We start from the raw sequence: 16,789 nt of genomic DNA on the forward strand, positions 1-16,789 counted from the left end.
ATATGTGCTGGGGTGCTTCCTGCTTTGAAGCAGTTGCTGAATGGCATTGACAAATAGATATCATACAGATTATTAGAAATATAGATAATTTCTCAGGAATGATGACACATTCAGTTTATTCTACTGCATAAAATTCTGGGGTGACTTTATAAGTAGATAAGGTAGAACCTGGGAATCAGTTAGTGCAGTCACATAACATATTTACATACATATTTTATTCATAGAGGTACATCAAAAATTTGATGATTAAAGAATAATAACAACAATAATTTATGTTGATCTCAACCAAAAAAGTCTTATGGCAATGTAAGAAAAAGCACAAACCAGGTCAATCTTATGCTTATTTTTGAAATATAAAAATTTGTCTCTGAAGGTGAAAAAATATATATATGTTGTTGAATCTTAAGAGCTATGCTTATTTAACAAAACAACTAACTAGAGGCCAAGTTAGTGATTTCCCTAATGCCATCTAGCTAGTTAATGTTAGAACCAGAGTGATCCCTCACCACTCTACTTGCTTCAAGTGTTTCTCACTATATCACATACTTTGCCAATGGTATTTCTTCACTATGGATCATCATACTTCATTTTTTTTTTTTCTGAAGTCCTGGAAATTGAACCCAGGGACTCATACAAGCTAGGCAAGCTCTCTATTCCTGAGCTATATCCCCAGGCCATGATCTCATTTGTAAATTTTTATTTTGAGACAGGGTCTTGTTAAGTTTCTGAGGCTGACCTCGAAACTTGTGATCCTCTGCCTTGACCACCTGAGTTGCTAGAATTATAGGCATGTGCCTGGTATCTTATATTTTAGAATCAAATTGAAGACAGAGTTCAAATTGGAAAGTAATTCTACTTATCTGTGATATATAGAAAACTATAAAAGCAACCATAATTCTTTTGGCCATCAGTCATTCTACCTGTTTAGTTTCCTCTACCGTTTACTCTGGGGGACATTTCAAACCTTTGCCACTTTCCCCAAAACTTTATCCAATGACCACTTAAAGGACTCTCAGTCTACCTTCACAGAGTCCTTTATCAAGGCAATTCAAATTCACTCCCTCTTTGCATCCTGTGCCCTTCCTTAAATAAGCTCACTTTCTTTCTTTTCTTATTTTCTTTTTTCTTAATAGCCAAACTAATTTCTATGTTCTTCCCTTCAATCTTAGGGACAACAGTTTCTATCTGTTCAACCTTAGACTTTCCTTTAACAATAAACTTCATTTTTTTCTTGCCACATCTAGGATCTGCTCCAGCAGTAATCACACTGCATTATATAATATTAAATATCTGCTCTCTATAAGCTCTTTCAGTATAGAAATATGCTCCCATATTTAAAAGTTATTATTATATTAAAATATTTCTTGACTATTCTGGCAATAAACAGCTTTTGTGTTTAAGAGACTAAGAGATGTAGTATCAAGTTTTGATCCCAAACTTCTTAGTTGTGTGACCTTGATAAATTACCACTCTAAAGATTGGTTCTGTATAGCTCCCTTGTTTACACAATAGAGCATAATAGTAATTACTTTGTAGTAGTAAATGGAGAGGATGCATGTACCAAAGAAAACTGCAGGAGGTCATTGTTTGGGGCTTAGCTCCTATACTAAAATTGAGTCACTCACACTAGAGCTCCACATCACTACCCTGAAACTCTTAACTTTCCAAGAAATAGTTTTGGAGAGATAACAGTCAAATTTCTCCAATAGGCCAGTATCAATTGGCATGAAGTTCACACTGCTTTAGTTCGTACACAAAAGAAGCAACCTGATATTACCTAACCAGGTATTTTCCTGTTGTTCTGTCCCCTTGTTCACCTCCTTATAAGGAGAGTAATTCTGAAATAACCAATCTAGTTTCTGACCTTTTGTTTCTTCTTTCTTTGGACTTTCTCTGTTTATAAAACTGCACTCTCCTGTTTAGGAGTATAATTCGACAATTACAACATGTATCAGAGAACGTTCCATTACCCAAAAATGAAAAATATTGTTTACTAGATAATTTGCCTGTAGGAAATAATTATTAGCCCTTGAAACAAACTATAATGATTTGAAGGCTTGTGAAAGTAATGAACATAGTGGAAATGGTAAGAGGAGTAAATCCTCCTATTAGAACTCAATATAGCATTGGGTGAGACTTGCCCTTGTGTAGCTTTTCAACTGGTGGCCATTCTCTATCCTGGTAGTGCTGGAATCTGAGGCTTAAGCACAAAGCACCACCTGTATCTACTTGAGGAATGAGAAAATGCAACAACGGAAGGAGGGCTGCCACAGTAAACTCCACTAGCATCCTTGGTTGACTCTTGAAATGCACATTAACAGTACAGACCACACAGAGAATGACAAGGTGGCTGCTGAATGGCCAAGGGAACCGAGCAAAGATTTTGGCTGTTACAAGCTGCAGAGAGACAGAGTGTAAAATTATGAATCTAATCAGGGTAACTGCTTACTAGAACAAAATGCAAATCTTTCAGAAGATAACAGAATTCAGAATCTGTATTATGTCATTCTTAATGTCTGAAAAATGATAAAAAGAAACATCAGATATGCAAAGATATTAAGAAAAAGCCCCAGTGATCTAGTCTAGAGAAAAGCAGTCAATAGAAGCCAGGCCCAAAGTGATTTATATTTGAATTAGCAGATAAAAACTTAGAGCAGCCATTTTCAAAGGAAATACAGTCATATCATAAAGTTGAAGATTAAGAATTATTATTAGAAATAAAATATGAATGTAAGAAAAATCCAAAAGGGAAAGAGAAGTGTATTTGAAACTAATCATATGACCATAAGACAATAAAATGTTTCCCTCCAGACTTAAAATTTCAAGAAAGAAAGAAAGAAGAAAATGGTCAAAATGAGTGAAGAAGAGGAAATATAAAACCACCAAATGGAAAAATATAGAACTAAAACATAAAATATCTAAAATGAAATAACTCAATAAATGGGTTTAGCAGATTTGAGAGAACAGAATAAAAAGGAAAATATTTTAAAAATACTGCAAAAGAAAGTATCTAATTTAAAGAACACAGGGGAAAATTTATTGAAAAAAAAAATGAATAGCACCTCAGTGATCTCTAGGGCAATATAAAGTGATCTAAATTCTAAGTAATTACAGTTTCCAAAAAAGAATATAGGATGGGAAAAGAAATATCTTAGAAGAAAAATGGCCCCCAAATTCACGCATTTTGTGAAAAGGCAAACTATTAAATCCAGGAAGCTCACCAATCCCAAAGCATGATAAATATCAAGAAAAGGATACATAGGTACAGCACAGTAAAACTGCTACAAATAAAGATAAAATAATCTTAAAAGCAGTCTGAGAAATAAAAAGAACTTATAAATATAAAAAGGAAAATACTCTAAAATACTTCCAGAAGTAAAAAAAGTAATGGGCAAATCTTAACAATTTTCTCTTATGAATAAAAAGCTTAGGTTGAAATAATTCCTAAGTCTATACAGAGCTGAATAACTCTATAAAAGTCACCTGGACATTGATTTTATGGATCAGAATACATGAAAACTATAGAAGATGCAGTCTTTTTAAGTGCACTTGCTGAGTTCTTAAAACTACCTGTAAATTTCAAAAGGTAAACATCTTACAGAATATGTTCTCTGGCCACAGCAGAATTACAAATAAAGCACAATCTATCAAGAAAACTGAAGATTGAAAAGTAAAACAACTTGTTTCTAAATAGTACAAGGTATAAGAGGAAATCACAAAGGAGACTGGAATATATTGCAAGCTACATGAAAATAAACATACAATATACCAAATTTGGGGGATGCAGTGAAAACAGCACCTCAGGCAGCTGGACATGCTTACATGAAAAGAGTTACCTCAAATCCATCAGCCAAGTTTCACTTTAAGAAGCTAGGAAAAGATGAGCAAATTGAATCCAAAATAATTAGAAAAAATAAAAAAAGAAATCAATGAAATAGAAGAGAGATGATATAAAAATAACAGTCAAAAGCTGTTTCTCATCAAAGAGTCTATAATGTTTTTAAACAGCTTAAAAAACACATCAAGAAACAGAAAAAAAACACAAGTTACAAATAGCAGCAATCAGAGAGGATATCATAGCAGAATGAACAAATATTAAAAGAATAATAAGATGTAACTTTGTGCCAGTAAATTCAACAAATCTAAAACACATCAAATTTCTCTGAAACACAACTTTCATAATTAGTATATAATGACAGAAAATTGAAATTGTCTTTGTTTTTTAAAGAAGTGGAAATTACTACAATAAACTTTTCCCCAAAGAAAATTCCTAGCTTATAAGGCTTTACTAGTGAAGTCTACCAAATATTAAAGAGAAATGGAGCCAAACTTGTACATAGTCCTTCAAAAAAAAAGGGAAGAAATGTTTTCAATTAATTTTATAAACCAAAAGTATTTTTCATACAAAACCCCAAAATTTATATTCTTAATTAATATAAAAAATACCTTCCTGAACACAAACTCAAACCCCTTAGCAAAACAAGCAAACCAAACCCAGAAACATGTAAGAAGGGTAATGAAATGGTAACTCTGTAAGATTTACTTCAGGAATACAAGTTGTGTAAACTTTTAAAAATCAATCTATGTAATTCATCGTATTGAAAGAATTAACAGAAAAAAAAAAAAACATGATTGTGTCAAAAGATGTAGATATACCATTTTAAAAAATCCAAACCCCATCCATCCACGATAAAAACCTTTCTACAAATAATAGAATCAAGGATATAAATGGTTATCTATAAAAAGCATAACTAACATTATATTTAATGAAGAAATGCCAAATATTTTCTCCCTAAGAAAGAAGAAAATGAGGCCAGCACTCACTACTTGTGACATTGTACTGGAGGCTCTAGTTGTTGTGATGATGGGGGTCATGCAGCCAAAGGTAGGCAGGCAAGATGGCAAGTATTTGGAACGGAAGAAGTAAAATGTGTTCTATTTACATATATCATGATTATTCACTTAGCAAATCATGTATAATGTGTGAAATAACTGCTAGAATTAATAATTTAAAAGACAATAGGATACAATGTTAATATACACAAATCAGTAGAATACCTTTGTACTGATGACAAACATCTGGAAGAGCTTTTTTTTTATTTTTAATTTGATGAACAATAGCTTCAAAAAAATAAAATACATAGAAATAAAACTAATAAGACTTGTAAGACCACTACATTGGAAAATAAGAAAACAGATTGCTAAGAGAAGTTAAAAACTAAGCAAATGGAGAAATTTATACTATATTTGAGGGGTGAAAGATTGAATTTTTTTATCATGTCAATTCTCACAAATTTAGTGTAAAATTTAAATAAAATTTCAATTTCTGCATATTTTTGGAGAAATCAGCAAACTAATTTTATTTTTTAATAGAAGTCCAAAGGACCTAGAATTGTCAAAACAACATTGAAAGGAAAAAAAAAGGTTAGAAGACCCCCGCACTTAAGAATTCACTTTAAAACTACAGTCCTCATTTCCCTGAGTTCTAGTACAGGCAAAACTAACCTATGATGAATCTTTAGAGATTGCCTGACTTGGGGGCAGAGAGTTAAGTAGGTAAGTCCTTTAGGAAATTTCTTTTTTCTTTCTTCCCTCCCTCCCCCTCTTTCTCTCTTGGTACTGGGGATTGAATCCAGGAACATTCTATCACAGAGTTACATCCCCAATCCCCAGCTCTTTTCACTTTTTATTCTGAGAAGTTCTTTAGCAACTTATTCTGCTAAGTTGCTAAAGCTGGTCTCATACTTGAGATCCTCAAGTCTCATGAATCACTGGGATTACAGGTGTACACTACTGTGCCCAGCTTCTCCAGGAAACTTTCTGTGGTGAAGGAAAGATTCTGTGTCTTATTAGGAGGATTGCTTTCAAAACTCATCAATGTGTACTCTTAAGACATATGTAAATTTTTTCCTTAAAAATTAGTAAACAAAACTCAGGAGGATGAGACAGGAAGATCATAAGTTCAAGGCCAGCCTTAGCAATGTAATGAGGCTTTCAGTAACTTAGTGAGACCCTTTTTAAAAATAATTTTAAAATAATAAAAAGGGCTGGGTATGTGACTCATTGAATAACCAAAGCAACCCTTAATGAGAAAAGTGAAGCAGGAGGCAGCTCAATACTATGTCTCAAATTATATACTACAGAGCTACAGCAGTAAGAACAGCATGGTATTCACACCAAAGGCATGGAGACCAATGGAATAGAGTGGAAGACAACAGAGACAAATCCAGATAGATACCGTTATCTCATACTTAACAAAGGGGCCAAAAACATACACTGAAGAAAAGAAAGCCTTTTAAACAAATGGTGCTGGAAAAACTGGAAATTAATAGGTAATAGAATGAAATTTAACCCCTATGTTTTACTCTGCGCAAAACTCAAAAGTGTATCAAAGACCTAGGAATTAGACCAGAAATCCTGAACTGGCTAGAGGAAAAGATAGGCCCATCACTCTAACATGTTGGCTCAGGAACTGACTTCCTTAACAAGACTCTTAAAGCTCAAGAAGGAAAATTGATAATCAATAATTGGGACGGCATCAAATTAAAAAGCTTCTTCATAGCAAAGGAAACAATCAAGAGCATACAGAGAAAGCCTACAGAATGGGAGAAAATCCTTGCCAGCTACTCCTCAGACAGGGCCTTAGGATATAGAGACAACTCAGAAAATCTTAACACCAAAAAAACAAATAACCCAGTCAATAAATGGGTTAAGGAACTGAACAAACTCTTCACAGAAGAAATATGAATGGTCAACAAATATATAAAAAATGTTCAATATCTCTAGCAATTAACAGAAATGTAAATTAAAACTATACTGAGATTTCATTTCACTTCAGTCAGAATGGCAATTATCAAGAATACAAGTAACAATAAATGTTGGTGAGGATGTGGGGAAAGAGTACACTCATACATTGTTGGTGGGATTGTAAATTGGTGCAAACACTCTGGAAAGCAGTATAGAGATTCCCCAAAACCTAGAAATGGAATCATTATTTGATCCATTTATCCCACACCTCAGTATATATCCAAAGGATTTTAAATCAGCAATTAAAGAAAATGACTTTATGGCTTTTGCCAGTAAATGGAAGGATCTGGAGACTATCAATGCTAAGTGAAATAAGTTAATCCTAAGAAACCAAAGGTTGATTGTTTTCTCTGATATATGGAAACTAATCCACAATAGGGTAGGAGGGGATGAGATTGTAAAAACAGGAATAGAAATTCAGTGGAGTAGACAAAGGGAGGGGAGATAGGAAAAGACAAGACAATGGAATGAATCTGACATAACTTTCCTATGTACGTACATGAATATACCATAGTGAATCTCAGCATTGTACATCCACACAAAATTAATTTAAAAAAAATAGCAATGGGTAAATGACAGAAAGACCAGTAGAGCAGAGGGAAGGGGTCAGGAGAAGGGAAGGAGAGGTACTGGGGTCTGAGTTAGAACAAGATATATTCCATGCTATGTAATTATGTCAAAATGGATTCTAGTGTCATGTATAACTAAAAAGAACCCAAAAAAGTGTAAAAAAGAAAAAGAATGTAGTGTTACTGGGAGAAATAGCTAACTCCTTGGGTTGCATTAGGGAAAATATGAGTTTGGAGTATTCTGATGCAAGAAATTTAAAAAGTACTTAAAGAATGATGAGAAAATATCAAAAGGAAAGAATGGCTAATCTGGGATTATTTTGATAAACAAAATAGTGATAGCAGATGGTTTTCTAACTCGCTGAACAAGAATTCATGACTCTACACCTAGGTAGATAATAAACAAGTGAATGGTGAAGGGGGACAGTAGAATGTGAATAATAAATGTGGAAGGAATGGTGGGATTGAAAAATCACCAATGATTTCTAAAACTAGTGGGTGAATAAATATGTAATAAGAGGATATCTGCAGAATCTCAAGGTATTTCCCTTAAGTTACTTATTAATTGCAAAAAGAACAATAACTAAGCAGTGGGAAAAGCTGGCAGACAACACCTTAACCAGGTGATCAATGTTATCACCAGATGATTTAGTTTAGGAAACACCAAAATCATATGCTTTTGAACTGTCATGATACAAGATAAAGAATTCAACATCACTTCCATGGTATTCCCACCCGAAATGCACTTACTTGATCTAATCACTAGGAAGCACTGGACAAACTGCTATTGAGGTTTTACAAAATACATAGCCTGTGCTCTCCAGACATATAAAAATAAAAAGTTTAAAAAAAAAAAAAAAAGAAAATGGGTGAGAAACTGTTGCAGCTTAAAGGAGATTAAAGAGAAATTACATCTAAATGTAATGCATGACCTTGAATTAGAAAAATTAAATGAAGGTCATTACTAAAACAACTAATGAAAATTAATGTGGCTATATTACATAAAATACTGGTATCAGCGATAATTATCCTGATTTTGTAAAGTGAATGGTGATTAGATAAGAGATTATCCCTGCATTTGGGGTAAACACTACATCTCTAATTTACTCTGCCCAACATTTCAAAAAAAAAAGCATGTGTTTGTCTTTGTGTAGAGGAAGGAAAGGGAAAATAATAAAGTAAATGGGGCAAAATATAAATAACAGATTCTAGATAAAAATATGACATTATACTATTGCAACTTGTTCTATAAACTCCAAATTATATCAGAAAAAAATTTGAAATAAACAAGGTGCATATTGGAAGAAAGACATCACATAAGAAATAGAAATGGTGACCCTTTAAATATAAGGAAGAATCTCTCTCAAAGATAAAAACTAAGGAGGATCAAGAAGAATGACTTTGTTATACATTAAGAAAGTTCTGACTCATCAAAAAATGACAAGTCTAAAACCTACTGAGACACTACTATGAGAAGGGGAGAAAATCAGTTGATGCAGGGGATTTACAAGTCTGAAGCATTCCCATGGAAAAGCAGGCACAGATTGCTATAGCGGGGAAAAGATAGCCAATAAAAATTTCCAAAAAATAGGTACCAAATGGCACTGAAAACAGAAAGACATTTCATTAAAAATGTAGTAAGTGGTGCTGGGAATGTGGTAAAGTGCTTGCCTAGCATGTAGGAAGTCCTTGGTCTGATTCCCAGCACCATACCAAAAAAAAAAAAAAAGGTAAATATTGATGCCATGTTTTTAAAAAATTTAATATGGTGAATTAATATTGAAATTATTCTTCTTTGTCATTGCTCAAAAGCCTGGTCCTAATTCTATTAAACTGTATGAGCTCGCAGAGTTTCTCAAACAATATATATATATATATATATATATATATATATATATATATATATATATATATATATATTCTGCTAATAATTAAACTGAAAGATCTTAATTCATTGGTTTATATTTCCTCATGTTTATTCTCCATAATACGTAGGGAAATGGCTCATTTTCAGCAAAATCCTTTCTGTAGCCTCCAATTTTTTTTTTTTTTTTTTTTTAGTATTTCTTGTTTATTGTTGGTTGTTCAAAACATTACATAGTTCTTGATATATCATATTTCACACTTTGATTCAAGTGGGTTATGAGCTCCTATTTTTACCCCATATACAGATTGCAGAATCACATCAGTTACACATCCATTGATTTACATATTGCCATACTAGTGTCTGTTGTGTTCTGCTGCCTTTCCTATCCTCTACTATCCCCCCTCCCCTCCCCTCCCCTCCCCTCTTCTCTCTCTGCCCGCCCTACTGACATTCATTTGTCCCCCTTGTATTATTTTTCCCTTTCCCCTCACTTCCTCTTGTATGTACTTTTGTATAACTCTGAGGGTCTCCTTCCATTTCCATGCAATTTCCCTTCTCTCTCCCTTTCCCTCCCACCTCTCATCCCTGTTTAATGTTAATCTTCTTCTCATGCTCTTCGACCCTACTCTGTTCTTAGTTACTCTCCTTATATCAAAGAAGACATTTGGCATTTGTTTTTTAGGGATTGGCTAACTTCACTTAGCATAATCTGCTCTAATGCCATCCATTTCCCTGTAAATTCTATGATTTTGTCATTTTTTAATGCAGAGTAATACTCCATTGTGTATAAATGCCACATTTTTTTTATCCATTCATCTATTGAAGGGCATCTAGGTTGGTTCCACAGTCTTGCTATTGTGAATTGTGCTGCTATGAACATCGATGTAGCAGTGTCCCTGTAGCATGCTCTTTTTAGGTCTTTAGGGAATAGACCGAGAAGGGGAATAGCTGGGTCAAATGGTGGCTCCATTCCCAGCTTTCCAAGAAATCTCCATACTGCTTTCCAAATTGGCCGCACCAATTTGCAGTCCCACCAGCAATGTACAAGTGTACCCTTTTCCCCACATCCTCGCCAGCACTTGTTGTTTGACTTCATAATGGCTGCCAATCTTACTGGAGTGAGATGGTATCTTAGGGTGGTTTTGATTTGCATTTCTCTGACTGCTAGAGATGGTGAGCATATTTTCATGTACTTGTTGATTGATTGTATGTCCTCCTCTGAGAAGTGTCTGTTCAGGTCCTTGGCCCATTTGTTGATTGGGTTGTTTGTTCTCTTATTGTCTAATTTTTTGAGTTCTTTGTATACTCTTGTAGCCTCCAATTTTGATGTTTTGATCTTTACTGATATATTTTGACTCTCTCTCACTTAGCCTTAATATTATAGGATCTTTGTGAGACAAGAACTAGATCAATCTTCCACATGTAAAGGTATTATAGCTGGTTCTTTTACTTATATCACATGAGCAAGTTTTTGTTTTTCTCCTCTAAACTTTTGCATTTTATTGGGGTCACAGCACTATTGGGAGAGGTATGTTAAAATCTGTATCCTTCCATCAAAAATGCTCTGAAGAAATAGCAAAATTAAAAAAAAAAAACTATTAAGAATTTTAATTTTTTCTAGCATTTAGTACACTAAATACGAAGTGCCCAAGTCTGGGAAGCAGATCTCCAAGTGGCTGCCCAACTTTGAGAGGTGTGTAGCACAGGGGTTATGTATGTGAACTCGGGAGGCTGCTGGCTATGTTCAAATCATTAGGGAGTTGTTTAAATCATCTATGGCCTCATTTTGCTTATGTCTAAAATGAGGGCATAATAACAGCTACTACATAATATCCTAAGGATCTTATGGGTTAATTTGATGGAGAACAGCATATGCTAAACAGATGTCCTGTTGGCACATTATATATATATAAGTGTGTCCCGTAAACTCACTAGATTTGACATAATCTCAAAATGTCCCCACTAAGAGTCCTTAATTCTGGCCTATATTAACTTTTCTGATCATCAATAAATTAGCCTCATTTTAATATCTTTACTAACAAATTTATAAAAATTGTTCAGTTCACCACATTTACTAGTGGTAAATGTGCACTTGTTTAAATTGGAATGATCTGAATATTAGTTATGCTCATACCCTTTATTGCAAGCAGTGTTTTAAGTAATGTTTGAAGAAAAAAATCCATTCAATTGCCTATTATGTACTAGGAACCACATTATACACTCCTAAGAATGTAAAACTCCATGATCTCCATTTATTTGATTCTCTGACTCTCTGAAAATTTTAAAGAGATAATCTAAATTAAAAAGGAGCCAAAGTAACGAAAAAGCTCTAATAATAATAAGAGGACCACAGTATAGGTACGCCACTGAAATCCAGTTTTCTTTGTTATAATACTGTTGTCCAGTTTATACCATCTACTCAGTAGCTTTCAAGTAGGGGCTAAAGGGAATTTTGCAGAGTAGTATCACCAAACATTCTTGCAAAGAGCAGTGGACTGCGGTGGAAGAGCTGAGAGGAGCTAACACAGTTTGTTGGGTGGTGAGAAAGTAGGCGGTGGCTCCCAGAATAGCACAAGACTAGAAGCCATGAATGAAGGGGAACACACTTTCACAGAATGAAAGGGAAAACTACGTAGGTGAGAGCAGGGCAGCAATATAAAGACAGTTAGCTCTAATTCAAAGTGGAAAACAGAGAGGAAAGCAATTATGGTCATTTATGAAATGAGAAAGCACAGCGCATGTTTGTCGCAACAAAAAAATTCTCCTATAACTACATTCCTTATTGCTTCCTTGGATCTCTCATTATTCATGGCATCCTTGTCTTCCTCTTCCCCTGGTCACCCCATAACTTTTCAATATGGTAAACAAATGAATCACAATAAAATGTATGAAAATATATTTTCCCTTCCTCTTCCTATCAAGGTCAATAACACCAGTCAGCAATCTGGGCTCCTCAATTCTCATATTCCCCTTCCTCCTAACCTAGCGCATCAAGAGAAGAAAGATAAGCCCTGGGAGCAGGGGGTTTGGCTGCTCTTTACATGGATCAGGCAAAATGCTCTGTCCTCAAAATCCAGCTCACAGCCACAGACCTGAGTCTGCAGCTCTCCTTTAGTAATTGTTCTGCAATGCTCCTGAGAAATCAGAATGCATTTTGAAGTTTAACAATGAATTATACAAAAGTGAGCTGTAGTAATCATTCAGGTACAGAAGAAAATACAGAAATGAGCTAAAACAAGCATTCACATACAAAAACGTGCTAAATATTTTTTCCTAAAAATGTCATTATAGATGATTCTCTACCATGTTATTATGGGATTAAATTATAGAAAGTAATTTAAAACTAAAATATATTCATATGTGTGATAAATGGAACCATTGCATAGTGAAAGAGAAAGCACTGGATACAGATGGCAGAATGAAGTGGTTATTTATAACAAGAAGAAAAAGTCACATGAAATAAAATGAACAAAACAATTTGTTCTTTTATGGCCCACTTGTCATTTCTCCCATTGTCTAACACTGGAATATGTTCCTGGTAGAATTCTCCACATAATAATTATTCCCTACAGAATATAAATATGTTAAATGGTTACTTTTCTGGCCTTCCATGCAGCTAGGGAGCCTGTGGCCTAAGGTTGGCAAGTCATATATTGCCTTGGGCTTCCAATAGAAAATAAATGATGCAAAGACACAGGACTGTAGAGGCACACTCCAGATTCTACGCAGTGATGATGAGAGGCTGTCTGGCATCATCAGGGAAGAGGGGCAAGCTGCAGCCTCCAGCTCATCAGCAGAAGCACCAACTGCTGGAGACTAGCTTTGGAAGAAACATCTGCCTATGATACTGGATGTTAAGAGCTGACCCCCTAGCGGTCCAACCATGATGAACCATGCTATAAAACAGCTGATATTTCTGTAAGCCAGTCAACAAATATCAATGGGCTTTGGCTTCACTTGCTTAAAACTAAGAATCCTATCAGAGGCAACTACTGTCATGCAACTGGCCTAATTATACAGAGCTGTGACCTGGAAAAAGCTATATCTAACACACAGTACTATCATTAGCTATTTCACTGGTGAAAAGATCTGCTCTTCCTCTGAATTCCCTAATTATTATTGTGACTTCTTATTTTTAAAGGCTTTGCTCAAATTTCCTATTTCAGGACTAGAAACAATGCTTTCTAAGTATGAATAAAATGCAGAAATATATGGATGTCCTCCCTATTTTTCAAATACATTAGAATAGAAGCCCTATTAGAGGGTGATGCACAAGATGAAAAATAGAAACCCAGAAACCCACATATCATTCCACCCTGGGTTCCTGGCTCAAAACATGGAGTAGATTACCAGAGGCAAAGTTCCCCATGACGATTACTCATTAGCTTATTCAGAGTGGTTTAACAGGCTCAGCCCATTTGCCAAATTGACTCTTGCCCAAATTTCTCTGGCACACAAATTACCAAACAGTTAACCCTCCTATTAGTAGTCTCAGCAGGAACTTATGCATGAATGAGCACAGGGCTTCTTCTCTAGCCTTGAGAGGCCAACCAGAGCAACACTGAGGCCAAATGTCTTAGTATTACCAAAAAGATATGACGTGTTAGGTAATAAATACTTGAATTACAGATAATGGGCTTTGCTTTCCCAGCCTTTCGCTCTGGCTATGATTTAAAGAACTGAACTCATTTAAAATAATTGATTTTTTTTCCTTATTGCTTTTAGGTTTCTAAAGCTGCAATTTACTCTATATACCAGGGTACTGAAGACATTTGGCTAAAAAAAAAAAAAAATATATATATATATATATATATAGAGAGAGAGAGAGAGAGAGAGAGAGAGAGTGTCAGGATTAAAGGTGACAGATAATTTTGTTGTTTAAAAAAAGAAAGATAACTTTGGGGTTTCTGCTTTTATCAGGTGATGAGATATTTTCTTGAAAGATACAGGGTAAGAGTATAAACTGCCACTCTTCTGAAACACTGTAATCTACTGGAATAGAGTATTATTTAAAGATAAAAAACAGCATTTCCTGTCAAAAACAACCCTTCACTGAGACTATACAGCCAATGAATCTGGCCATAAAGGACTCCTGTATCCCTGGTATACATGGGAGGCAGATGCACTGGCTCATCTTATATTAGCCTCTCAGGGTTCACAGGACAGGAACGATTTCCTTTCACTCCCAGCCAGGTTGGAAATGACCCAGTCATTCAGAAACAAACAGGATGTAAGTTGATTTAGAAAAAAATTAGCCAGATAATAAAATCTTTGACTCAACTAGAAATGGGTTCTTTATTTTCTCCTAAAAGAGAGAGGATAAATAAAAGCAGGACTGAAGTAAAATTGAGGCAAGTATGCATTATTTATATATTAAATGAAAAGAAAATATCCTCCTGATTTTTGATAATACAGCACAAATTGCAGTAGAAATAATTTATTATTATATAGCTCATTTGACATGTTAAGAACATAATTAAAATGTAACCCATCCAAGAAATATAAATGAATTTCAGTGACATCAGCTGAAATAAACTGGCTTCTGCTTGTGCGGTTTGTGGGGAGTTTTTAAACCCTCCAGAGACCTTGGTGGTTGTCTGCAGAGCTTGGTGGAGGGTTTGCTAAGTGTGGTTGACTGCAGGGCTTGGTGGAGGGTTTGCAAAGTCCAGAGTACAGTGACTTTGCCTCACATCATAAAGGCAATTCTATTCTTCACTATTTTAGTCAGTGCTTTTGTTTTCTACCATGTAACATACTGAGGAAAATGTTTGCTTTATTCAGCGCCTACACCAGAATGTTGGCATTCATATGTTAACTAAAGACCTAATTACAAGGAAAAGACACATGCGTGTTCAATGATATTATCATAAATATTGACAGCATACTGCATTCAGGTTGTGTGTACATCAGGTGTTAAATATGAGATATGAAGAATTCTCTGAAAAGGATAAACATTTTAATTTGTACTTTAATAATGATTGGGGAAAACATTAGTTTTAATTTAATCATACCAGGCAGCATTAGCTTCTATGACCTCCTCTCTTATTTAATAAAATCAACAGTATTGGCAGCACGTTAGAAGGATAAAATTGAAACTTAAATTCCCTTATGATAAATCGCAATATGTTGTTTTTTTAAAATCAGGCTTAGTATTCTTTGAAGCATGTACTCCAGTGCAAGGAAAGTGAAAGGGGAAGGAGGTGGGTTCAAATGGACATGTATGAGCAGGAGGTCTGCAGCTGCCAGTCATTGCATCCCAGAGGTGAATTTGACACTCACCAGTACTTTACAACACATTGTGACACTGGATAAGCCATACAAACTTTCATTCTGTTCTATTTGATGTTTCATTTCCCAAAGAAATAACAAAAACTAAAATAACAAAATTATTTCTGATTGCAAACAAATATTTTAGACAGGTGCTGGATAAAATAACTTGGGGATGCTCCCAAATGATCAGAGAGTACTGGTTGCACTGCTGGATTGAGCCACCATGCAGCTAAAGCAAGTCTTACTGCTCTGGGAAAATAAAGGCTCTCCAGCCCCATCACAAAAACAAAAACAAAAACAAAAATTTCAAAAATACATCTTTTAAAGAAAGTTTCAAAGTAACCATCATGGGAAACATAATTCCTTTGTCAAACTTCCCTTATGATTTACTGTTACTTTCCATGGCATTTTTGTTTAAAGATTTTAAAAATTGCTTTATTTTTTAAAATATTTATTTAGTTGTCAACAGGCTTTATTTATTTATATGCTGTGCTGAGAATTGAACCCAGTGCCTCACACATGCTAGGCAAGCATTCTATCACTGAGACACACAACCCCAGCCTTCTGTTGCATTTTAAGTTGCATTTTAAAAGGGACACAGAACCTGTAGCATTTTGCCAATCAAAGTACTTATCCCAATTCCTCCTGAAAATACAATATTTAGCAACAAGCATCTACCTCAATGATAGTTTCTTCATTTACCCTGCATCATGGGGAAATGACCATAAAATATCAGTAATGAAAGCCTCATTACCTTCTTTTGTCTGCTCTCAGCAGCAGCCAGCTGTGTGGACATTCTTTCTTGCATTTTTCTGCAGTGGGCCATGACTGCTTCAAGGATGGAGAGGGGATTGGTACAAACGGGTTTCTTCTCTTTGTCACCAGCACCTGCTTCATAGTCTCTCTGGAGTGCCAAGAATGGGTCGTTTAGATTAAATCTCCCATACCGTTCCTGGATAAACACCTCCTTCCTGCGAGCCTAGGATGAAAATAGAAGAATGTATTGAAGAAAGAAATACAAATATACAGAAAGATATTTAGAAGAAGGTTCTGTGATTACCTTTCCAAATGATGTTCACAATTGCTCTGAGTAATGGCTCAGGAGGTCAGGTGGTGAGCAAAAGGCCAATGTGACCCCAATTTTGACCAGCCTGGCATGCCATTCAGCTCATTAAAAAATTTTTTTTCTGCTATAGCTGCAATATTTTAATGCCCCCCCACCCCCGCCAAAGCCCATATGTTGAGGGCTATTCCCAGCCTGTGATGTTACCAGGAG

The 16,789-nt window shown here is 35.0% G+C and overlaps 1 protein-coding gene across 1 annotated transcript in view; it reads right to left on the reverse strand.

Annotated features, from left to right (window-relative positions):
- Nucleotides 1-16,789, reverse strand: part of Cttnbp2 (cortactin binding protein 2) — a 144,101-nt gene that overhangs the window by 75,643 nt on the left and 51,669 nt on the right. The window contains exon 3 of the mRNA XM_027926329.3: nt 16,268-16,492. Within this exon, the coding sequence (XP_027782130.3) occupies nt 16,268-16,492 (225 nt within the window). The remainder of the gene's footprint in view (nt 1-16,267; nt 16,493-16,789) is intronic.

This window comes from Marmota flaviventris, chromosome 1, assembly GCF_047511675.1.
Source record: "Marmota flaviventris isolate mMarFla1 chromosome 1, mMarFla1.hap1, whole genome shotgun sequence".
Classification (NCBI taxonomy): Eukaryota; Metazoa; Chordata; class Mammalia; order Rodentia; family Sciuridae; genus Marmota; species Marmota flaviventris.